The sequence below is a fragment of the Sorex araneus genome, chromosome 1 (assembly GCF_027595985.1).
Source record: "Sorex araneus isolate mSorAra2 chromosome 1, mSorAra2.pri, whole genome shotgun sequence".
Taxonomy (NCBI): Eukaryota; Metazoa; Chordata; class Mammalia; order Eulipotyphla; family Soricidae; genus Sorex; species Sorex araneus.
Window position 1 is genome coordinate 101,552,812 of NC_073302.1, and position 25,029 is coordinate 101,577,840.

At 51.0% G+C, this 25,029-nt stretch overlaps 1 protein-coding gene across 1 annotated transcript in view; it reads right to left on the minus strand.

The window, feature by feature from the left end:
• SEMA5A (semaphorin 5A) overlaps positions 1-25,029 on the minus strand; it is a 446,471-nt gene that overhangs the window by 109,228 nt on the left and 312,214 nt on the right. The window contains exons 9-11 of the mRNA XM_055132169.1: positions 19,072-19,357; positions 13,881-14,016; positions 6,372-6,576 (exon numbers count right to left, since the gene is read on the minus strand). Coding sequence (XP_054988144.1) covers positions 6,372-6,576; positions 13,881-14,016; positions 19,072-19,357 — 627 coding nt within the window. The remainder of the gene's footprint in view (positions 1-6,371; positions 6,577-13,880; positions 14,017-19,071; positions 19,358-25,029) is intronic.

Consider the following 25,029-nt stretch of genomic DNA (forward strand, 5'->3'; position numbering starts at 1 on the left):
CAGGAATGATCACTGAGAAGAGACATAGGAGCAAAACCTCAACACCCCCAGTTGTGGTACAAAAGAAATGAAAGAAGAGAAAAAAGAGAGGAGAGAGAACAGGAGAAAAGAGGGGGGGGGCAGGGACAGGGGAGGGGAGGGGAAGAGAGGAAGGAAGGCAGAGAGAGAAAGAGAGAGACAGAGAGAGAAGTTCCGAGAGGGCAGAGCTGGACTGGACAGGCAGAAGCGGTTCTTCACGGCCACCCAGCATGTGAAGGAATCTGAGATCTCTCCCACCCCCAAGAGAAGCTACTTCACAGTAAACAGTGTGATTAGGCCAAGACTTGGTCACCAAGACCCCCCTGTTATGTGAGGGATGATGGTCGGACAGTTCCAGGGCCCACGGAATGACTCACACAGACGCGGAGGGGCCAGAGAGGAGTGCTGTGCACTTGGTTCCTTAGTGTCATACTATTTAAACCCCAGGGGGATAAGGACGAAGCCATTTAGAGATTAGAAAACCAGTGTGGTTCCAGGCTGCTGACGTCTCTCCCTGGCTCTGATGCTGAATTCGGGGCGTGAAACTGAAGGCAGGGAACAGGAAGAGCAAGATGACTTACCCAGCATTTAAGACACCCGACTAAATGGCAGCTCTAAGGCAAAACACTTTAGAAACAGTGAGAGTTGACCCTTTCCCAGCTGGACGGAGGATTTCCTGGGAAGGCAGTCCTAGAATTCCTCACCAGGGCTCTGGGAAGGCTGACTCCTAATGCAGGTGTATTTCTCTCATTGCACCTGCTTTTGAGTTGGTATTCAGATTCGCCCTCACTAATAAGAGAGTTTCCCATCCTGGTTCTGGCCACCTTGAGTGCTATCACCGTGGCCACGTGACTGGGGCTTGGGGGCCTCTGAGACCACTGTCCTGGGTTCACTTTCTCCAGTCCCTGAACATCTCTTCAGCAAGGTAGACCTGTACTTCCTGCCAGATTATGTTAAACCACCTCCTTATCTTACTTATTACAAGGGTGGCATGGATTTTTATTTTATACCCAGCTCAAATATCCTCTCTGAGATGTGAAATGAATCCTAACTCATCAGCTGGGGGAGCCAGGTGGCTGAGGAGGACCTGAGTTCCAGTGCTGCTCTCTACAAATAATGCAAGATTACAGGTTACCTTTCAGTGTCGATGAGAAATCAGATAAATTGAAATTTGTAGCCTGCCACATTCAACACAGTGAAGTTGATGAATTCATAGTGGCAGAATTGATATTTTATATTTATTTTAATATAGCATACTTATTATACATGCCTATTTAGTGAATAGATGGCGAATAGATGGTCATTGTGGAGAAAATCAAGAAAAATGAGCAAAAATTACTCTCTAAATTCAAAGATGAATTATTTCTTCTATCACTGTATCGCTATATCACTGTCATTCTGTTGATCATTGATTTGCTCGAGCAGGCTCAGTAACGTCTCCATTCATCTTAGCCCAGAGTAATTTTAGCAGCCTCTCTTTACTTGTTCTTCCCAATGGTGCCTCATTAGAGGCTCTTCAGGTTCAGGGGAATGAGACCCATCATTATTACTGTATTTGGCTTATGAATATGCCACCAGGAGCTTGCCAGGCTCTCCCCCGTTCGGGCAGTAAACTCTTGGTAGCTTGCCAGGTTCTCTAAGAGGGATAACTAGGTTATCAGATGTTGCACGGCCGCATCACGCTTCCAGGAGCTTGGTCTCATAGTCTCTGGATGTTAGCTGTTGATGGGATTATATGGCGCCAGGGGCAATTTCTGTCTGAGACTGCCTAGCTACTGGAAATTGCAGAATCTGGGTGGAAGAGGCCCAGTCCCAATCCGAGCAGCCTTGAAGATCTTAGCCTCAGGTCCCACACACCTGGGTTCCTCTGCCGGTTCCTTCATGCATAAAGCTCTTAAGGACGTGTGGAGAGTAGCCTTATATATGGGCCTAAATGGCCCCAGAATGAACTACAACAACTTTCACACACTTCCCTCCTATTGTGGTGGGAAGATGCTTGCTGGTGGGATGAGTGTTTCACAATAGTTCATTACAGATAATATTTCTTCTATCAGAAGAAAAATATATCCTCTGATGATTTTTTCTTTTGCAAAAAACTCATAATATTCTCATGTTCATAGGAAACATTTTATATTCTAGCTACATACTCAGATCTAAGCATAGTGACTCAAGAATTTTAATTTCCTTCCTCCTCCTTTCCCTCCCTCCCTCCCTCCCTCCCTCCCCCCCTCCCTCCCTCCCTCCCTTCCTCCCTCCCTCTCTTCCTTCCTTCCTTCCTTCCTTCCTTCCTTCCTTCCTTCCTTCCTTCCTTCCTTCCTTCCTTCCTTCCTTCCTTCCTTCCTTCCTTCCTTCCTACCTTTCTTCCTTCCCTCCCTCCCTCCGAGTGCTGAAGAAATATGTGGTACCAGGGGTCAAATTCATACTATTTGAATAAATTCCCCTTCAAGATACACTAGCATTTTGCATGAAGTTAAATATTTAACACGTGTTGCTAATAAATGAAATAATTGTATCATGTTTAGCATTTAGCTAGTGAAACAGATGTGGGTGTAAGTGGTTACTTTATTATCTAAGGAGAGCTCTGTTCTCAATATCAACTAGAAGGATAGTTCTATAGGATCAGTTATAGAATCACCAGAAGATTAGTATATAAGGTTTTTTTTTTCATAATTGAATTTTTCAGTTCTTAAAATAATCACAAAAGCAGGGAGGGAGAAAGTTGGTCTAGAAGAAACACTAAAAGTGACCAAAAAAACAGCAGGAGTCAGAGTCAATTTAGAGCAAAATGAAATATTTACTAATTTGTGGCATAAGTTTCATATTATTCTGTGGTTGGGGAATTAGGATTCAGTTGCTAAAACTATTCAAAAACCATTTTAAAATCAAACCATTGATGTATAAGAATAATCCTAAATTTAGCTTTCAAAATTTTTTTTATATCATTTTAAGTCATTTTATACACACCCAAATGTTTTAATAGTAGACTTTTCATTTTAACAGGAACATAAATCAATACTAAAACACTAATTTTGTTTGCTGAGTTTGGGATTCTGAGAAATTCCAGGGCAGAGAAACAGAGCAGAAATCACTTTACTTTTGGCTAAGACCAGATACCGGTGAGCTATACTGGGGGCTTCCAGTGACACCAGCATGATCTGAAGGACAGATTGATCATGAATGTGAGGGGAAAGGATAATTAGGCTACAGGAGTTGAGGCACTGGCCTTGCACATGGCCAGCCCTGGAGCGCAGAGCCAGGAGTAAGCTTGAGGATGGCCAATGGGCCCTTTCTCCCCAAGAGAACAAACAAAGGAAAGGACAGAGGAGTGGCGGATGTGGACAGTAACTTGAACTTTGGTGCCAAAATGGATCTCCGGAGGTTCTCTCAAAGATGTCCCTGGGTTGAAGGGAACTTTGATGCCTATCCTTAAGAAGGGCTACTGAGGGCTTGGGAACTTGAGTTTGGAGGAAAAACACTTAGGGAAAAGTCAGAAATGGTATTTCAGTTCTGGCAGAGCAAGGGCTCGTGATTCTCTTGAAGCAGAATTTTCTAGAGCGGCGTACTCTATTAGGGCCATATCCACGGAATGTCCCAAGAGACATTCCAAGGGGGCAATGAGGGGGAAATCACATACATGAAGGGCCATGTCATGGGACAAGGCGGCGAGAGGCAGGGCAGGAAGTTTCCAGGAAGGAGAGCAGGCCAGAAGGCGGCCGCAGCTGGAAAAAGGCCGGGAAACATGGCTCTAAATAGTACGCAGACAATTTCATTCCCTGTAAATTGCTCTTTCCATGCATTACTGATTCCTGGATTCTAACAATGACAGGGAGTAAGTAACAATGAATATACTAGCTGCTATATTTAAATTATGCTTGGAGAGAAAAAAGGAAGGGGATAGGAAAGTCGGATGAATTTTCTCCCTGGGACTCTGGACCAAGCTAAGATGCAGAAAAAGATGAGTTCTGGGGACCACTCTAGAGTGGTCAAGTTCCCTTCAACATCCTGTGGGTCCTGCTATGACCCCAAGACAGTTTTTGCAACTCTCAGAATCTCACCCATTTGAGTCCCCTTCCTGTCCCTTCAATATTCCTTCTCAGAGAGATAATTTTCCTTTACCTATTTTTTGGTTTTTTGTCACTCAAGCAACAGTGCTCGGGGCTTACTTCTGAGCTCAGAGATCACTCCTGGTGGGCTTGGGGTACCCTAAGGGTGTTGGGGTGGAATTCACGTTGGCTGCATGCAAGGCAAGTGCCCTACCCGCTGACCTATGGCTCTAGACTCAGAGAGATGAATTTCTTCAGTCACTCTGAACCCATGCAAAACCAGACCATGAGACCTAATTTCTATAGAAAGGGGCTCAAGCTCGTACGTTCCTCACACAAAAGTTCCTGGCAGTGGACATCCCTCATTACTCTTGAAGGTCAAGATGGGTCTCATTAATTTCCCTTAGAAACACATCTGAACACAACCTGCCGCCTCCCCGTGCCCTCTTCCTGCTTCCTTTTTCCTCATATAAAACATAACGCTACAACTGACCTTGTGTTCGTCTTTCTCTCTAAATGACACTTTCCCAGTCTATTGTTTGCCACCGAATCTTCTCTAGTGGATTCGACATTAAAACTCAGGTTCTTCCTTCTCGGGAAAAGTGGTTGACTATTAGCAGTTTAGTGAAAACAGCTTGGCATTTTGAGCTATTCTATTTTATTTTACATTTTTACATTTCAGTTCCTTAGAAGAAGAAAACCATATGCTGGCTCCCCAAAGAATGATCTCCTTCAGAACTACGTTCAGTTTTGAATTAAAACTTGCAAAAGAAGGTAGCTCCTTCAAAACGCATTAAGCTGTGCTGTAAGGGAGAAATGGAAACTCCGAAAGTTGGTCAAGCCATGAAATTTGTAATTTATAGAGAAGCTAAAATTAGACCTGGCAGGCGAGTCTACACAAACTTAAATACCATCAAGAATTCTTGCTGTGCTGGACTCAGACCCTGTGCCCGGCTGGGAGCCTGGGGGGGTGGGGGGGGCTGTATCCACAGCTGTTTTCCTGCCACCAGCTGCCTCCCCCGACTGCCAACTCCTGCTTCCTCTGACTTTAACCTGCACAGGAAACCGGGGACACCACAGCCCTGGGCCCCCGGCCTGGGGCTCAATGACCAACTCCATTACCCATAGAACAACGAATGATTCAGTTTGTAAGTGGGTGGCAGATGAAAACAATTCTTAAAATTAAAAACCCAGGCTGGGGCGATAGTACAGAGGGTAGGGCACTTGCCTTGCATGCGGCCGACCCTGGTTTGACCCCCCAACACCCCATTCGCTCGTCCCCCCAGGCTGCCAGAAGTGACTCCTGAGCACAGAGCCGGAGTCAGCCCTGAGCGTCACCAGGTGTGGCCCCCAAGCCCCAAACATATAAATACATTAAAAATCAGGGTTTTAGGGAAAAGTAGTGAATCTCTGTCAGACATTTTTGTGAGTGGGCCGTGATGTGCCACTCCTGCAAGCAGACATTCGGGTCCTGAGATGGGGGGAGAGGATCTGGACTCACAGCGCCTGACTCTCCTGCAGGCCTGGAACAGGACCCCGGCTGGCTGTGCCATACACGGCTGTGAAAACTGCCCACCTGGGGTGGTTACTATGGAAACACAATGGCCTAGGTGTCACTGGAAACGGACGAGAGTCGCAGCAAACATTTCTGTCAGACACGCTAAGGGTTGGGCGCCATCAGCTCCCCCTTAGAAGACATCCATGTGGCGTGTACAGTGGGGACAGAGAGTTGGAGCTGGGGCTGAACCACGTGGGACTCACCAAGCAGGCCCAGGTGAGTATCTGAGCTCCAGTTTCCTCTTAAAATTTTCCACTGTCAGGACTGGAGCAATAGCACAGCAGGTGGGGCATTTGTCTTGCATGCGGCCCACTCGGGTTCAATTCCCAGCATCCCATATGGTTCCCCGAGCACCACCAGGAGTCATTCCTGAGTGCAGGGGCCAGGAGGAACCCCTGTGCATGGCTGGTGTGACCCGTGTGACCCATAAAAGCAAAAAAAAAAATTCCACTGTCGTAAGAGATTCTAATTAAAGGAGCCATGCCCGTGGGCTTAATTGGAGTGCTGCGGATCCAGAGTTCTGAAAACAAGACATGCCTCTAGGAAAACAGACCTTGTCTGTCTGCTGAGCATCTTGCATGAGGCACTGGGGGAGGCGTGCAACCGTCTCCCGCGGGCGGCCGAGGCAGGCCAGAGCTGAGGGAGCTTTGTGGTTGTGGCTCTGGAGGAGGACGGGGAGACCCAGAGGTGCCCCTGGGATGCCGGATGGCAGGCTTGTGACGGAGACCCCCCGGGGGACGGGGAGCGCCTACCTGTGGCCAAGTAGATGATGTGCACCAGCGCGTCCCGGCTCTGCACCACGTCCACGGCCAGGTGGGAGAAGCGGCTGTTGTCCTCCAGGAAGGCGGGGGTGGGGCTCACGGGCTGCACCACCTCGTGCATCAGGATGAACCTCTGTGCGTCCTGCAGGTTCCGTTCCGTCAGGTTCACGTACAGGCCCTGGTCCACGGTGCCACACTGCAGGGAGGACAGGCCGTGAGCGGAAAGCACAGGCAGCCCCAGGGGTGACGTGGGCCGCGGACGAGCCACGGCACGCGTCAGGTGTGTAAACATGCATCCCTCCCTCCCCTCCCTAGTCCCCCCCCCCATGCACAGTGGAACCCAACGTATTTGGGGAGCTTCCCACTGCGTCGTCCGGAGATGCATCGGGCATGCGCAGGGCATCGGGGAGGGAACACTGGTGAGTCCTATCTGAACAGCGAAAGCAGCACCATTCCCCGGCACCTCCGAGTCCCTCGGACGCTGAGGCTGAGTGAGCAGATTCACCTGTGAATCAGGTGCCCGTGCTGCAAACGCAGTGATCAATGACACCAGCGAGATCCATTGGTTTGCTTATGGATCCATAAGCAATGGAGGGTTTCACGGCAGGAGTATTATGACTTTTTATCTGCAAATTAGAAACTAGTATCCTAATAACAGAACCACTATGCTGGTCTCCTGGTTTTGTGCTCAAATTCCAAGCTATAAATAAATGAAAAAGAATTGTGTTCAGAGTCTAGGAATCTGGGGAATTACAGAACAAATCTGCATGAGAGAGAGATAAGGGATGAGAGGGCTCAGTAGGAAAAGAGGAGAGCTCACTTAATGAATTTGCCTTTTTGTTGTTGTTGTTAAAATCTGTCACTTTCACTGTCATCCCATTGCTCATCGATTTGCTCGAGCGGGCACCAGTAATGTCTCCATTTTGAGATTTGTTACTGTTTTTGGCATATCAAATACGCCATGGGTAGCTTGCCAGGCTCTGCCGTGCGGGCGCGATGCTCTCAGTAGCTTGCCGGGCTCTCCAAAACGGGTGGAGGAATCGAATCTGGGTCATCCACGTGCAAGGCAAACGCCCTACCCGCTGGGTATTTCTTAATCTATTTCTTAAAATTTTCATTTTTATTTTGTTTTTGGGGGGCCACACCCAGTAATGTTCAGTGGTTACTCCTAGCTCTGCACTGAGGAATCACTCTTCATGATCCTCGGGGGACTATGAGGGGTGCTAGGGATTGGACCCCGGTTGGTTGTGTGCAAGACAAGCACCCGGCACACTGTACTATCACTCTGGCCACAAAGGGAGAGAGAGTGAGGGAAGAAAAGCAATGGGAGCAGATAGGAAAAGCCTTTTCAGAGACAGGAAATATCAAGCCAATGAATCTGGGTTAGCGGTGGTGGTGGGGGGTGGGGGGGGTGGGAATCAGGCATGGAAAATGATGAGAATTAAATTCCCAGCCGTGGGGGACAGAGGCAGGGGTGGTTCTGTAGATGGTTCGTGGCAAGGATACAATAAAAAGAGGCCGTGAACGAGAGCAGAGCTTTCCCGGGGCTGAGCGCAGCATCAGAGGGACCACTGTCACCTTCGCGGGCTCTCTCTGCTTTTATAAATTTTAAAATCCTGGGCCCCAGAAGGTCTGATCCGGGGCAGTACTTGATAGAAGCAGGTTTGATGGAAATGAATTTTTCCCTGTCCACACCACCCAAAATCACCCTCTAGCACATGTCCTTTCTAATACTGGATTTTACAGCAGGTGAGAGGGGCAAAGGCGTCGGCTGGAAACGGCTTTTTAAGAATAGACGATGGTTTCTGTAGCACTTGATAAAATGCCCTCTGCGCCGCGAAACGATGAGCTAATTGCAGAATTAGAGTAGTCTGGAGTGAAACAGATTTCCAGTCTGACCCCAGGCTGATTTAATGTCACACCTGCAGGGGTCCTGAGAGAGGGAGAGGGAGTCGGTGACACCAGGAGCAGGGGGCCAGAGGGGCAATTTCTCCAGGCTGTCTCGGCCGGTTCTGCAGCCAGAGACCCAGCGACAGAGCCAGGGCTGAGCGCTTGTAAGTTAATTCAAAGTGATTGTCAAGGCCAAGGAGTAAAGACCACGCGCCTTGCCTGGGTCTGCTCTACCGAAGGAAACGTGTCTCCGTCCTGTAGCAGGAAGGGGAGTGTGACCCTCCCGAGTGAGGGTCTCAATTAGCTGTCCCTGGAGGGTGAGGGGCTAGACTTCACCATGACCGTGTTCCACAGTCACACCCGTACCAGACCGCAGGCACGCCAGCTCTCGGCCTGAGGAAACGCTTGGCTCAGGCTACTGGACTTGCTCTGTGCACGTCAGGATAAAATCTAGCTCTGAGAGCAACTTTGTGTTCAGTACTGAAGTCCAGATGGCAATTAGCTCTCTGCATGCTGGGTGGAGGTTAGCAAATCCGCAAGGTTTTGAAAATATTGGCATCCTCCAAATCAGGAGATGGGCTGCAGAGACAGTGCAGGGGTCAAGCGTTTGCCTTGCATGTAGCTGACAAGGGCTCCAGCCACATCTGGCTCCCAAAACCCTTCCAGGAGTGACCCCTGAACGCCCACGTGTGGTCCAAAGCCCCTACCCCCCAGTTCAGGAGGCAACATGAAACTGAGGCCCTCTCTGGGTTCTTGACCACCAGCAGAGATGGCTGGACTTTCGGGGGATGCTCCGGAAGCCTGAGTGGGTCCAAGCAAGAGCGGGACCACTCCCCACGGTGTGGGCCCAAAGCCTGGATTCTACGCTTTAGGCACCGTAGGCACGGGAGCTGCCCGCGTGATGCTGCGATGTGCCACACAAGTGTCGCTCTGCCCTCTGTCCCGAGACACGCTCCCCAGACCTTCAGATGTCTGAGCCAATGAGAGCTGGAAATGCGGCTGTTGTTACTGAGTGACTCCCGGACCTACCTGGCTGCCTAGAGAACTAACCACACACCCGGCGGCCTGGAACTTTCTCTCTCCCCCTGACCTCTGGACCAAAAATCGTTGACCAAAGTGTCGACTGTTTATCTAATCGAACCTCCAGAGAGGTGCCCCAAAGAGGGGTTTCCCACGGAGGCACAGGGCAGGGGGAGCTCAGAGGGGCGCGGGGCTTCCGGCCCCTTCCCCACTCGTGCCCTCTCCAGCTTCTCCATCTGCCTGGACCGCAGCTGAAGTCTTTTGCAGCAAGAAGATGATTCTTGGAGCACCGTAAACCAGCAAACTCAGCAAACTGGCTCCAGCGGATTCATCACATCTGAAGAAAGGGGCTCGGGGGTGACTCTCCAAGGGTCAGCCCGGAGGTCAGGCGCTCAGGACCACCCAGCCTCAGGCGGAGGGGCTGTGCGGTCTGCTCCTCCCCCAGGGAGGGCACGGCGCTGAACTGTGGGGGTGTGGAGGGCCCCCACACTCAGGACCGGGTGGGAGAATGTTCCAGCTAGCCGGGGAATGACACCCTGCCTTGCTTTCCCTGCCAGCCTCTAATGGATAAGCCACCTAAGGATTCTTTTTCAAATATTTGGAAAGCCACTTAAATTTACAATGCTTATTTATTGGGTCGTAAGTAACCCACCTAGCCCTCTAATGGGCTGCAAATCCTCGGGTCCTGCCTCGGATGCTGGGCTCCGGCAGTGTCCCTGGGACACCCTGGGGACTCGGTGCGAGAGGAAAACAATAAAAAGCAGTAAAACCCACCGCCATCACCCCCTCTTGGCTACAACCCATGCCGGCTGTCTCGCTAACAACTCCGAAACTCCAAAAGTGACCCAGTAAATATTGTGAAAGATTTTAACACAATCCTTGCCTTGGGTTCATTCTGTTGTGTCAAGGACAAGTCCATGCTGGTCCTGGCACTGGTGCTGGTTGGAGATCCAGTCCCTGAGCCCAGCGCCAGGCGCCCTGGCACTCTGGTTCCCTTCACTCCGTCTCCCTACAAGCATGCCTGTGGCAGCCACATCCTTTCTCTGCTCCTCCCTTTGACCTCCTCCTCTCCTTCCTCCCGTCCAGGGCTCGGGGGTCTATTCTGGCACCGGCACCCTGAGCAGCAGCAGCAGCAGCAAGAGCTACAGATGCGAGTGCACGACAGAAAACCCCACCCCGTGCCACCCCAGCCAGGTCTCTGGTCAGGACGCTTGTTGTCAGGGACTGATGTTTTCCAGAGCCTCGCTGGTCTGGGGGGCACCAGAGCCTCTAACGGAACACCACCTAGGTGACAACTCACGAAAACAACAGTTTCTGTTGCTTCTATTTCCATTTAATCCCCGTGCACCACACTCTCCACTGCCCTTAGCCCCTCACCCAGTGCCCACCCCGTCTTATCCTAGCCCGGCCCACTTTGCTTCTGCAGGGAGAATCTCCAATCTCGATTCGAGATTGCATTCAACCTTGAAAAACGATACACCAGCCTCCTCTCCTCTCTATTTCTCTACTTCATGGCTGCTTTGCTTTAGGAAGTACCCAATCATATACGACTGATCAGGAGATACACAAGAAGGGGAGACTTCTAACCACTCCGCTCTGCGGGTGATCGTACACACACACACACACACACACACACACACACACGTCTGTCGGAGGGATCCTGTGTGAAAATGAATGTCCACTGTGTGCCCGTCTGGAAAGGCTCCAAACTATCCATTAGGAGCCCGTGTGCTGGAGCTCGCAAGCACGGCGAGCCCAAGGAAGACATGCAGTTCCCGTTCGCACCGCGGCCTACGAAAGAACTGCCATTCCCTGGAACTTCAGTGCACCCCAATTCTTGAGTTCTTCTCAAGGCCAGCTCCGCTGTGCAAGCTCCCTGCGCAGTGAGTGGCGCCCGCTTCCCGCAGGCCCTGCTCCCTCCCAGAGAGGGCGGCCCCCACCCCAGCACACCCCCCCCCCCAGTTCCAAGCACAGGAAAGGAGCGGACCTGTGTGTGACGGACACATCCCAGCAGAGGGTGTGCATGCACGGTGGCCGCTGCCCGGAGGCGGTGCCAGCTGACAGAGTCCATTAAGCCACCGGTCACGGTGAAAATGTTGGTGCTAAAAATACCTGCCTTCAAAGGACCCTGGGAATGAGAAAATGATGAAGGGCCCGAGCACTGATGCTCGAGCGCGAGGTGAGGAGGGCCCGGTGCTGTCCCGTCCACGGCATGTGGATGGAAGACTCGGCCTGGGAAGACAGGAAACTGCTGGGGCCAGGGTGCGGGGGGGGGGGAGGCGGGGAGGCTGAGGCTGAGGCTGGCCGGGGACAGAGTCTTGGGCTGCAGGGCATGAATGTGGTGTCCTGAGACAGTGGCACCGTGCTGGAGTTGGGCAGCGAGTCCACGTGGCGAGACTGCTGCCTCAGAAGGACACCGCACCTTCCACTGACGCCGCGCGAAGTAATGAATTGATTACAGAGATACAGACCTACTGAGAGTCTCTGTCCACTTCCTTAAGCTCCAGAAATCCCCAGGGAGCTTTGACAGGCAGTGAGTTCCCAGCCTAGAGCCCCGACAGTCAGACACAGGGTCAAGAGTTAGACGCAGAGACGGACCACAGGGGCCGGGAGAGTGTCCCGTGGATCCCCGGGTGCACTGCCACGAGGCCGGGGATAGCAGCGGCGGCGCGACTGCCACTGGGGCGTGCCACACACGGCCAACCGGCCCGACCCGTGCAATCAATTTCTTTCTCCTCTGCTGACCTTTCTTTGTGGCAAGGCTGAGATAATAAATATTAATCTTATCACTTGGCTTCCTGACTTACAAAGTGAGGATAATGACGCCAGCCTCCCCGAGTTGCTGAGAAGGGAGAAATGCAGCAAAGTACACAGAGCATTTATGGGACCTCTGACCCCCTCCCCCCCGCCCCCAGAATCATCATCATCAAAGAAAATCCCAGTAAACAAAGCACATCCCTCAGCGCGACCAAAACTCCTCCTGAAAATGTTCCTCTGCGGGCAGATTCTACTCTCTTATCTCACTGCAGAAAATGGGCAGCCGAAGACACACACACACACACACACACACACACACACACACACACACACACACACACACACACACACGTGGTCCCATGAGAAAATGGGCAGCCAAAGTCACACACACACACACACACACACACACACACACACACACACACGTGGTCCCATGAAAACAGTAAGGAGCACATGGGGAACCCGGGATGTCACTCACAGTTCCAGCTCTTGCAAAACAGAAATGAAAAAAAAAAAGAAAGAAAAAGAAACCCACCAAATAAACACAAACCCTCTCTTCAAATGATGACACCTGAACAGTCCCTGGCAAAGTGCGAGTGAAGTGGAATACAATAAAGTCCTTTATTTTCCAGTTTTCTCCAAGGGTGGCGTATGCCGGGGTGGTGATAACATGGAGGCTGGCTGCAGAATCACGTTCACCACTCAGTAGGGGGGAACCAGACGCTACGGCCCTCCTGGGGTCTGCAGACCAGCGCTGGGGTCCCCGCCTGACCCGGTGCGCTGTGGGCTCCTGCTGGCTCCCCTGCTCCCCCTGTGATGAGGTGCCCGCCGACACAGTCCAGCCCGCGTGGAACTGACGTGTGCAGAGAGCATCAGCAGAGTGTCTGCGGGTTGGCAGCACCAACGTTTAGACCACCCATGATGACGAAGAAGATGGTGGTGCCGGGGGTGAGCGGGGGAGGTCCCGTCAAGTCCTGGCCTGGGAGGAGACCCCCAACCACACCTGCCAATGGACTGGCCATCCGCCTCCCCCCATTGCTGTGCTGAATTCTACCCCTCACCGTGCTCTGTCTGCAGAAGGGACCTCTGAGAAGTTACCTCAGGTTAACTGAGCTTCTGTGAGGGGAGCCTGGGCGCTCGCTGGGGAGAGGCCAGGGGACGGATACGGCAAGCAGCGGGCAAGTACAACGGAGCGAGGAAGCCCACCGCAGAAACAACGGCGTGAAGGAACCGTCTGCAGACGCGCACGGCAGCGCTGTGGTAAATGAGGGTGCCCGAACGTGCGTCCGTCGGCTGAGCAACCAAACGGGAGTCACCGGCTCCATCTCCCTGGACCGAGCTGCTTCCGAGCAGGTGCAGGGGGAGCAGATGGTGCGCGGAGCCCCGCGAACTGCCAGGGCCCCCGCTCTGCGATGCAGGCGTGAGTGGCGCCATCTGTTCCTTCTCCCCACGGCGCCAAGGCACCCCTCGCCCCGGCAGGAAATCGCGCACGTTCCCCAGGCAGAGACGAGCGAGTGGCATCCCAGCACCAAACCGTTCAGGAGCGCCACGCTCACCAGGACCTTGGACGGGGGCACAGAGCCCAGTGAAGGGGGACTGGCCCTGCCTGCCGCAGTCGGTGGACAGAGGCGCTTTGCACGGCCAGGGGCCTCCACGGAGTGAAGCCCGAAGCCTGCCTGTGTGAGCACCCAGGGTGGGCCTGCACCCCGTCTCCGTGGGATGGGACCACCCAGGGGCCCATGCGTCTCCCAGCGTGTCCCAACCTGTCCGTGCCAGGCCTGCAGCCACCTTCTGGAGACCTGACCTGCTGGATGCCCGGCGCCCTGAACTCACCTGGAAGTTGGGGTTGGGGTTGGGGTACGGCAGCCAGGCAGAGCGGGAGTTTTCCTGGTACTTGAAGGGCCCGTTGAAGGCCTGAGAGATGGCGCTCAGGTTGAAGACACACACTGCGGAGGCAGCGATGCTGTTCCTGAGGAGGGGAAGGAGAGTCAAAGGTCAGAGGGCACCACCGTGAACCCAACTCCTACAAACCCGGGCTTTGTAGAACCTTCTAGAAGATCGCAGACAGACACAGCCTGCAAATGCCTCAGGGACAGGGGCAGAGGGGAGGGAGGGAAGGAGAGAGACGGGGAGAGAGAGAGAGAGAAAGACAGAGACAGAGAGAGACAGAGACAGAGAGACAGCGAGAGAGACAAAGAGAGAGAGACACAGAGAGACAGTGAGAGAGACAAAGAGAGAGACACAGAAAGAGACAGAGAGAAAGAGACACAGAGAGACAGAGAGACAGCGAGAGAGACAAAGAGAGAGAGACACAGAGAGAGAGTGTGAGAGATAAAGAGAGAGAGACACAGAGAGAGACACAGAGAGAGACAGAGAATGTAAGAAGAGAATCTGTGAGCCTCCCAGGGGACTGTGATCCCCGAGGCTCGTGGGGAGAAGAAATACTTGAGTGGAGAAATGCGGCTATTCAGCAGTTATGACTTGTAATCCCACAGGAGGGGATTAACTCACTCAGCCGGAACAGGGTGACAGAGATTCTAGGAGCCGCATGTCACACTTCTAAACTCAGCAGGAAAAACTCGGCCCTCCCACCTGTCCCTCTGGCTACATTAGCAGCAGGCGAACGCCCTTTTTCACAATCCCCAGATTGTTATGATCTTTCATTATTAAAAAAAAAAGACAGATCTACTGTAAATATGCTGCAAAATTGCTTGTTAGAGAACCCTGCGCGCGCACGCACACACACACACACACACACACACACACACACACACACACGAGCTGAAAACATACTTTTAATCTGAAGGGTCAGAGGACAAGAGAGATTTGGCAGAACCCTGATTCACAGAGAAAACCATGAATTCCAAAGACAGAATCCAAGTGCCTTAGAGAGTCTTTTTTTTTATTTCTTTGTTTTGGCTTTGCCTTGGGGGCCACACCCCGAAATGCTCAGGTCTTACTCCCGGTGGCACTAAGGGACCCTCTGGGGTGCCGGGGATTACCTGGGCTGACTGCATGCAAGACCAGCATCCCACCTGCTGCACTTTTGCTCAGCCCTGTGCCTTAGGGTGTCCTAACCCGGATTCTCAGAAACCTGGGGCCTTTTCACCAGGATGAGAACAGCACACTCAGTGCTGGGTACTCATATTTGCCTTAAGAGCTCAGAGCTGGTGTTTGCTTCACATTAGTGCTCCTAGCCGATAATCAAGCTCACGGATCAATGTTTTCTTCAAAGAAAAAGTCAAAGAGGAGACCCTGAGTTGCCGCCCAGGAATGGCTCCTCCGGCTCCTGAACGGCCATGATCACAAAGGCACACAAACCAATCTTGGAACCCAGAGGCTTTTAGCAGAAATGCGTCTGGACTGTGCATTAAACTATGGTGCCATGCCACCCTGGTGGGAAAAGGTGTTGTCCCTTCTGCCTTTCCCCCCGGGCAGTGGCATGGTGGCCACCATCTTTCAGAGCCTATTGGACAGCCAGGTATGAGCCTGCAGTGACAAGACATGCGGGGCCTCACAGGATGGGGGTGGGGGGTGGAACCAGCCCTTCTCCCTACCCCGACGAGACCCCAAGTTGCTGCCCACAAATAGCTCCTCCGACTCCTGAACGGCCATGATCCCAGAGGCACAAGACCAATCTCGGAAACCAGCAGCTTTGGGCAGAAATCCCTCCAGACTAGCTTACTAAAATATCAGAAACCCAAAATCACATAGCCGATTGCAGCCACGCAACATCATATACTCCTCATAATCAACAACAGGAAACAAATTATCTAATGATGCCTTTTCGGCAGGTCTGGTTTGTGGGGTAAAATTCCAAATAATAATGGTGGGTCTTATGTCGAAATACTGAATGTAATCAAAGTAGAGAGACAGTAAAGTGGAAACCATCTGCCACACAGGCAGGGGGAGGGGTGGGACGGGGGGTATACTGGGGTTCTTGGTGGTGGAAAATGTGCACTGGTGAAGGGATGGGTGTTTGATCATTGTATGACCGAGAATTAAACTTTAAAGCTTTGAAACTGTTCTCACGGTGATTTAATTAAAAAGAAAAAGTTAATATAGAAAAAAAAAAGCAAGCAAAGAAAAAGTCACAGAAAAGTCTAGACGAACACAGCTCCCTCATACTTGGTTTATAGATGGGACTAATAAAGGATGCCAGGTATCGGATGCCAGGCTAAAGGCTTTTTGAATTCCAACCCACCAAACCTGTAAAAGGTGAGGGAAAGTCCCGGGTCAGGAAAACGGGGCACAGAGAGGTCAAGTCGCTGGCCAGTCCCTCCACAGGGGAGGTGGTTCCAACCCCAGGCCATCTGGCTCCAACAGGCAAGGCTCTGATTTTTCTGTGAAAGGCTGGTGTGAAGACAAGTCAAGGTGTGAGGGGGAAGCGGAGGGTGGAGGAGAGTGAGGGTGCGGGGAGAAGAGAAGGTGTGAGGAGAAGAGAAGGTCTGGAGGAAAGCGAAAGGTGAGAAGTGAAGGTGTGGGGAGAAGCAAGCGGAGGTGTGAGCCCTTGACAGAGCACCTGGGAGACATCACCTTACTTCCACAGAGAACCACTGTGGGTCCAAAAGTGGCCATGTCAAAGATGTGTTTTCAAGACCTCGTGAGAGGAATCTGGGGAGAAAGAGAGAGAGAGAGAGAGAGGGGGGGGGGAGAAAGGGAGAGAGGGAGGGAGAGGGAGAGAGAGGGAGAAAGAGAGGGAGAGAGAGAGGGGGAGAGAGGGAGAGAGAGAGAGGGAGAGAGAGGGAGAGAGAGAGGGAGGGAGAGAGGGAGAGAGAGGGAGAGAGAGAAAGGGAGAGAGAGGGAGAGCGAGAGGAAGAGAGAGAGAGAGAAAGGGAGAGAGAGGGAGAGAGAGAGAGAAAGGGAGAGAGAGGGAGAGAGAAAGGGAGAGAGAGGGAGAGCGAGAGGAAGAGAGAAAGAGGGAGAGAGAGGGAGATAGAGAGAAAGGGAGAGAGAGGGAGAGAGAGGGAGAGAGAGAAAGGGAGAGCGAGAGGGAGAGAGAGAGGAAGAGAGAGAGAGGGAGAGAGAGAGGGAGAGAGAGAGGAAGAGAGAGAGAGGGAGAGAGAGAGGGAGAGAGAGGGAGAGAGGGAGGGAGAGGGAGAGAGAGGGAGAGCGAGAGGGAGAGAGAGAGAGAGAGGGAGAGAGAGAGAGAGAGAGCGAGTACCTGCGTCTCACTCAGTGTGGATGGGCATGCTGGGTGCCTTCCAATGCATTTATTACGTTAAACAAAAGGTCGGCTCTAGCCTGAAACTAATTTTTTCGAGTATCTAAATTGACCAGTCATCATCTTGGAGTGGCCCAGACCAGGCCCTGCTGTAGCTTGGAAAAGTGGTGCTTTCAGCGGGAGAATGAAGAGCTAAAGTAAGCCAAGCTCCCATTGTGTACAAATTGATGTCAGCCGAGCCACTGAACATTCATCTTGTGCAGCCTACACTATTTCTTAAACAAGATTCTGGAAAGCAAATCAACTTCTGAAGCTATAAATTGATTTTTTAAAAGAAAAGTATCAAGGAGGGAAAATAACCTCTGGGGTTGGAAACCAGATATACCACAATTAAGACGGCAGGAGGGGGAGGGGTGCAGAATGGGAGCTATCCATTTTAGCCTGATTTTTCATTTCAAGAAGAAGACTCCTCCTGGGGTAGACATTATTATCAAGCAAATTTCGTACTTAAGTGGTATAAAGAGCAGAAAGGAAAGATTTACAGGAAAAGAAGATGCAGATAAAGCAGCTTGCAGACATGACATTCAGGAGCCGCCCCTGAGGCAGAGGAGGGCACCAAGTAAAGCCGAAAGAACAGAAGCTGAGGTTTCCCCAGTGACAGGGCTGTCCTCGAAGCTAAAACCAGGACCCGGGGCTGGAGCCATAGCACCGCAGGTAAGATGCGTGCCTCGCAGGCGGCTGACTCAAGTGTGATCCCCAGCATCCTCTATGGTCCCTCAAGCACCATCAGAAGTGATTTCTGAGTGCAGAGACAAGAATAAAACCCCTGCACATTGCCAGGTGTGGCTCCTAAACCAAAAACTAAGTAATTAACCCCAGACAACCAGAAGACACAGTCAGCCTACCCCACAGAGAGATGCCTCCAACCCCTCTAGGCCTCAGTCATGCACCTAAAAGCGTTAAATGATAATAGCTTTTGCCTCAAGGATTAGGTATCCCCATTAGAGATTTCCAGAACAATTCCTCTGAAATCCACCTTACGCAGGCAGCCCTGGCTCCACAACGGTTGAGACGGAGCGGAGGGCTCAGACCTCAGTCTCCATGGGATGGGGACTCCGTGGGCAGACGTGATTGTGCTGAATCTTAACAGAGCACATCACCCAAGGGTGAAAGTAGGTGTGAGGCCTGGTGATACCCACCAGGCTAATAAGAGTGAACGGGAGACCAGGAAACTGCATGTGCATTCCCCAGCCTAAGAGTTTGCTTCTGCAGATACAAGTCCCATCCCTACCCACCCTTCCCCCAGCCCCCCCAAAATACCACTCATTTTTCTTTTCTTTTTTTTTTTTACAAATTGTTTTCAAATTTCATCATCTTGAACGATGGTTTAAAATACAGTTTGGGGCGTGAGAAGGTGCGTTCAGTTACAGGTGTGTTTGTGGGTGTGGGGTGGGGGTGGGTCAGGTGAGAATGACGTGATCCCAAAGGTAAGACTTCTTAGAATACTCCGCATCGGCTAGGCACAAACACATGACGTGTGTAGAGGAAAATGAGACTCGGAAAATATAAGCCAGTATGTCAGAAAGTGCCCAGAAAATTATGATGAATCGGGACAAAAGAAACATTCAGTCCACGAGTCCCTTATTGCTACTATAGAAAGAGAGAGAGACCGCAAGATTAGGGGGATTAGCTATATTCTCCCCACGGCAGATTCAGAAACCGAGTTACACTGAGTTCAGTCTCAAAGACCCTTTGGTCTGGCAGCCCAGGAAAACGAGAGCCTCAGGGACCAGCGAGGATGAAGCCGGTGGCCAAGGAAGGCAGGAACGTGTGGGGCAGCCCCGGTGCCCAGGTACGTACACGTTGGTGGTGAAGATGCCGTAGATGAGGTCGAGCTCGGGCAGGAAGAAGGTGCTCTGCAGCTCGTGGTAGTAGAAGGGCAGCTCCCCCGGGCGGGAGCAGTTCAGCCTGGCCTTCATGAACGTGGTCCACGTGTCCTCCAGCAGGAAACGCCCGCCGATGTCGTTCTTGCAGACCCGGGCGGCCCTGGAGAACACGGTCTTCCCGCAGTCGTGCTCCACGGCGTTTTCTCGGAAGAAGAAGTAGGTGAAGTTGCCAATGTCGTATGACGACACGAAGTTTGGCTCTGCAAACAGAAGGCACAGAGGGAAAAGTCTCAGCGGTCGTGAGAGACTGCATCTGTCAGCCGGCAGAGTGCCCTTCCGGCAGCGGTGAGCTTGGGGTGGAGGAGGGGAGAGGCGAGAGCTCAGTACACAGTGCCCGGGCACAGGAAGTGACCAGCACTATCCCACCCTTCGTCTCCTCCAGAGGTGCTGCTCGAGTTCACATGTGACTTTAAAGGAGCAGCAGAGAGATTGCGGACACACTGAGAGTGTGCCCTGCATGCTCCGTCCACTCTGACACAGCGTTCTGAAGGAACGGCAGAAAAGAAGAAGCAAAATACGAAATGTGATTCAGGAGAGAGACTAGAAATAAACCCTTATTTTCTTATCTTAATTTTACTAATCTATTATTAAATGTATTCTGTCACTGTCACTGTCATCCCGTTGTTCATCGATTTGCTCGAGCGGGCACCAGTAACGTCTCCATTGTGAGACTTGTTGTTAATGTTTTTGACATATCGAATATGCCATGGGGAGCTTGCCAGGCTCTGCCATTCAGGCGAGATACTCTCGGTAGCTTGCCAGGCTCTCCGAGAGGGGCAGAGCAATAGAACCTGGGTCGACCGCAGGCAAGGCGAATGAATGCCCTACCCGCTGCGCTATTGCTTCAGTCCATAAAATTTATTGTAAAAATAAATTTATTATTAATTTATTATTAAATTTATTATTAAAATATATCATTCATTTAATTTTTATTTTATATCCTTACATTCTCATTTTAATTTAATAGAGATCACAGAAAGTTGTTGTCATGTCCTGTTTGAGCCCATGACAGAGATGCTATCCTGTCAGTATTTGATAAATTCTAACATTTATCATTAAAAACGAAGGATTTTACATCTGTGTTTTTTCTATGTCTAGAAATTTCCATTCAATCAGCAAGTGTTGAATTTTACAGAGCAATTAGAATGCTACGGCAATCACCTTTGGTGTTCAAAAATGGATTGGGAGAGTCACACAGCCGCTTTACTCACAAGGAACATTTCACAAACTGTTCCTTAGGACAATTCGCTTGGCTCAAACTCAGAGGATTCAATGGGATCGTACCAGAATCGGTATTAATGGCTGGCCAGCCACACCCAAGTTTTTCTGTAAAATGACCAGTTTCTGTTAATAGGGAGAATCACCCAGGCCCACTGATCCTCTGAAACGTGGACACTGAGGCTGACAGAAGCTGTTACTCACCACTATGTCCAGAAAGACCGGTAACTAATTTCCAGCCAATTTATCTATATAATGCTGTCATAGAATGTTTCCACTGAATTCAATTTTACATCTAAAAGATGTAATAAATGTTACAAGTTGTATCTGTAAGTTGTTTTTCTCCTCAATCCGTTATATTACAATGAAGTCATTTAGGTACATGAAGAGAGAGAGACTTCAATAAGAACTGAGTTTAATTTATAAACTGTCACACGCACCGCTATATCACCATTGCTTTAACTTGATAGGAATATTAAAAAACAACAAGGATTGCATTAAAATGTATGAAATGTTAAGTCCTGTATATGTGTGTGCATATATACATATATATTTATATCTGCAGAATGTTTTAATATCCTAGAGAGAAGTTCATAAAAGCAGTATGTTATAAATCTCTGACCTCTGGTTTGGGTAAATAAGGCAAAATAAGGCTTTCTGAACCACATTCCCTGTGAGTCTCCGAAAGAATAGAAATAAAAACTGGGAATAATCACAAAACTGTATTTGCTTTCAAAATATTCACTTGCATTTTATTCTTTATTTAATTTTGCTTTTCTGGTCCACCTGGCGATGCTCAGGGGTTACTCCTGGCTCTGCATTCAGGAATTACTCCTGGTGGTGCTTGGGGGATCATATGGGATGCCGGAGATCAAACCTGGGTCAGCCGCATGCAAGGCAAACTCCTTACCCTCTGTACTATCCCTCCGGCCCCTCACTCGCATTTTATTTTATTTTTATTTATTTTTAATTTTTTTATTGAGTCACCATGTGGAAAGTTACAAAGTTTTCAGGTTTAAGTCTCAGTTATACAATGCTCGAACACCCATCCCTTCACCAGTGCACATATTCCACCACCAAGAATCACAGTATAGCTCCACCCCACACCCCACACCCCTAGCCCCCCCCACGTCCCTAGCCCCCCCCTTAGCCCCCCCTGCCTGTGTAACTAATAAATTTCACTTTACTTTCACTTTGATTCACTCGCATTTTAAATCTAAAATTGAAGCAGCATCATTTTCAAACAGACCCTGCATCGAGGTTCATGGACCCAGACTAGAGTTCGCTCATTGCACGGAACATATCAAAGCCACTGACCGACCTTGTGTGCAATGGAGAAAAAACAAACACAGAAGGCTCGGGAGAGGACTCCTCCCGCTCTGAGGCAAAGCTCACCAGAGTGATCCAACACCCCCAGGTGAGCAACTTCCGCCACGAGCCTGGGGTCAAATGCCATGAGATCCACACAGGGAAGATCTCCGGGAGATCTGGAGAAGGACCCAGAAGGAGTTGTGAGGGTCCAGACGCCACGGCCCCCCCAGCTCAAAGCTGCAAACCTCAGGCGAGGGGGAAAACGCTGCTCAGAACCTCAGGGGCGTCACTCGGGCAGCTCCCGAGAGTCCCCAAGGTGAGAGCTGCTGGGCTTCCTGACTCAGAGAGGCAGAATCTAGCACCCGGAGATCCAGTGACTCGTCCCATTCACACGCTGGAAGCCGGGGCCAAGGCGAGGCCGAGAGAAGTGAGGGATGAGTCCCGAACCCCAAGTCAGACCTGCAGCTCTACAGATGGTGGCTATCGACTGCACTGAAGGACAAAAGCGTCATCAACGGAAGAATCAAAAGGTCACCAATAACCAAGAGTTGGATCTCTCGTCTCGGACTGAAAAACTAAAATGGTGACGAGGTTTACTTAGAAATGCACTGTAGCACTGTCATCCTGTTGTTCATCGATTAGCTGGAGCGGGCACCAGGAACGTCTCGATTGTGAGACTTGTTGTGACTGTCTTTGGCATATCAAATACACCATGGGGAGCTTGCCAGGCTCTGCCGTGCGGGCGGGATACTCTCGGTAGCTTGCCGGGCTCTCCGAGAGGGACTTAGAAATGAGGCGAGGGAAATTTCAGACCCACTGGGAGAGAGAGGAAAGGCCATGGGAAGCTTTGGCCTACCATTCTCACAGACCACATCAGCCAGAGGAGGAGGACTCAGGCTCTGCGGCTAAGTGAGATCTTGCTGGGAAGCGTCTGGCCAGTTCCAGAGACGCCACTTCAGATGGCCCAGCCGGACGGCCAGTGTGGGCCGCCGAGAGTGTCTGGACTCGCTCCAAGGCCCAAACCACGCGACCATCTCCTTCAGGTTTCTCAGAGGAAATTCTGAGAAATGGAAACAGACCGGCACGCAGCTCCCTCCTTCCACAGAGAATCCCGGTCCCCCCAAACCACCCTGAATCCCACTTTCTGGCAGGGCGGCGGGCACGGCTCAGGCAGGGATGCCCAGGCACAGTTTCTTTTCCATTCCTGCTGAAGAATGAGTGCGCTCAACAGTGCTGCTCTAACTCACTCCACGTCACAGGCCCGGGCATTTGGGGGTGGGGGCTGGGCTCCATTTGCAAACACTGCTGATGACGGGTCCCTAGGAGCGGGCCTGCTGGAACACTGGGAATCTCCAGTTCCCGGAAAGCGGCGCCTCTGGAAACTCAGCCCAAATCCCGTTCCTCTTCCAAAGTCAGTGGGGGAAATAAAAGCAGGAATAACTGTCACACAGCCAGTCAAAAAAATCTCTCGCCTTTGCAGATAAATCTAAGGATGGGGGCTGTCTGCGACTCAGCAGACAGGATAATCAGATGCACACTGGTGGCTACATTCTGTCTCTTGTTGGAATGCAATTCACCACAGATTGTGGAGCTAGCACTTCTGCACAAACTAAGTCATAAATGGGGCATCAGGGTCTTCTTGCCGACGAGACTAAGGGGATGGAGAAATGAGAGAAAGAATGCCACCTTTCACCTGCTTCTCCTCAGAGCTAGAAGGAAAAGGTGTGTTGCTAATGCCAAATACAAAATGTTGAGTTCTGGGGACTGGAGCAAGAGTAGAGAGGGTGGGGTATTTGCCTTGCATGTGGCAACCTGGGTTCGAGCCCTGGCATCTCATATGGTCCCTCAAGCACCGCCAGGAGTAATTCCTGAGTGCAGAGCCAAGAGTAACCCCTGTGCATGGGAGATGCACTCTGAAAATACAATATAGACCAAATACGATGGCCACGTAGTGCCTCTGTCGAAAACCACAACACCCAAAAGGAGAGAAAGAGAACAAGGGGGAATGCCCTGCCACAGAGGCGGGGTGGGGGGATGGGGTGGGAGGGTGGGAGGGATACTGGGAACACTGGTGGAGGGACTGGGCACTGGTGGAGGGATATAAACAAAATGCAAACATGAAAGTTCACGAATTTGTAACTGTAACTCATGATGATTCACTAATAATAATAAAAAAAAAAGAGTAACCCCTGTGCATAGCTGGGTGTGGCCCAAAAAGAAAAGAAAAAGTGAGTTCTCTGCTCAAATACAAAAAAAAAAAAAAAGACCGGGAAAACTGTTTTTATTTTTCCCCCCCATGCCTGTAAAAGATATTGATGGAGTTCCAGATTATAGTGTCCTGTGATCAGGTGTGTTATGAGAAGCACTGCTTCACGATGCGCTTACAACTTGGATTTTTACTTAATAACTGTGCTCATAAAGATGGGATAACATCTCGTCTCGGTGAGAAGAGATCCCCGGTGTAAAGGAACACGAGAAGGAAAAAAGCATAGGAGAAAAACTCAAGAAAGAGTTAGAGATTATGACTGTGCACAACCAAATGGCAAACACAACATCAAAACATGCATGCGAGTCTCCGTCCCCGACTGCCAGCCCCGGGGTCCCGGAGCTGCACATTGCACAGATGAAACACTGGCCGTCACACAGACCACTGACACTCCCGGGAGGGACACATTTCTCAGGACGAAGGAAACGGCCACGGAAGACAGAAAGCCCAACTCTCCAACCCCACAGAGACTTGTTAGAACAAAGATCTATCACAAATTTGCCTGTGATCCAAGTTCGGGTTGAGGCCTTGTGCCAAAGCTGGGCCCGTGGGGTGGGGCAGGAGGCCCCCTGAACCATGGCTCTGCCAGCAGCACCCAGAAACCCTGGGCTGGGCCACTGGCTCCTGGAACTCTCCCTCCTGACAACCAGGAAGGACCTACAGTGCCACGAGCATTCAAGACGCTGACACAGGTGGAATCCCGACCAATCACAGCGGTAACGACCATCCCATGATCTGACGTCCCTTCTCATAACATACTTAGTAGGAGCTCCTATAATCACAACTAGGCATCAAATTTTCATGGGTTACGCTTAATACCTAACTGCCGCCACGCTCCGGGCCACTCTCCGGATGCAATGGCCGAGCCTCACGCATGAGTGAAGCCCCATGGAACCCATATCATGCAGAACTTTGTGACCTTGGACTCTGGACTCAACAGGACCAGAAGCAGAGACCCTCTGCCTGCTATACCCAATCTCCCGTGACCCCGGGATCACACCCATAAGCCACTCCCTGCCACACCCTGCCTCCTCATCAGCCACCCTCCAGATCTCAACGGCTGCTCCTGCCAGATGG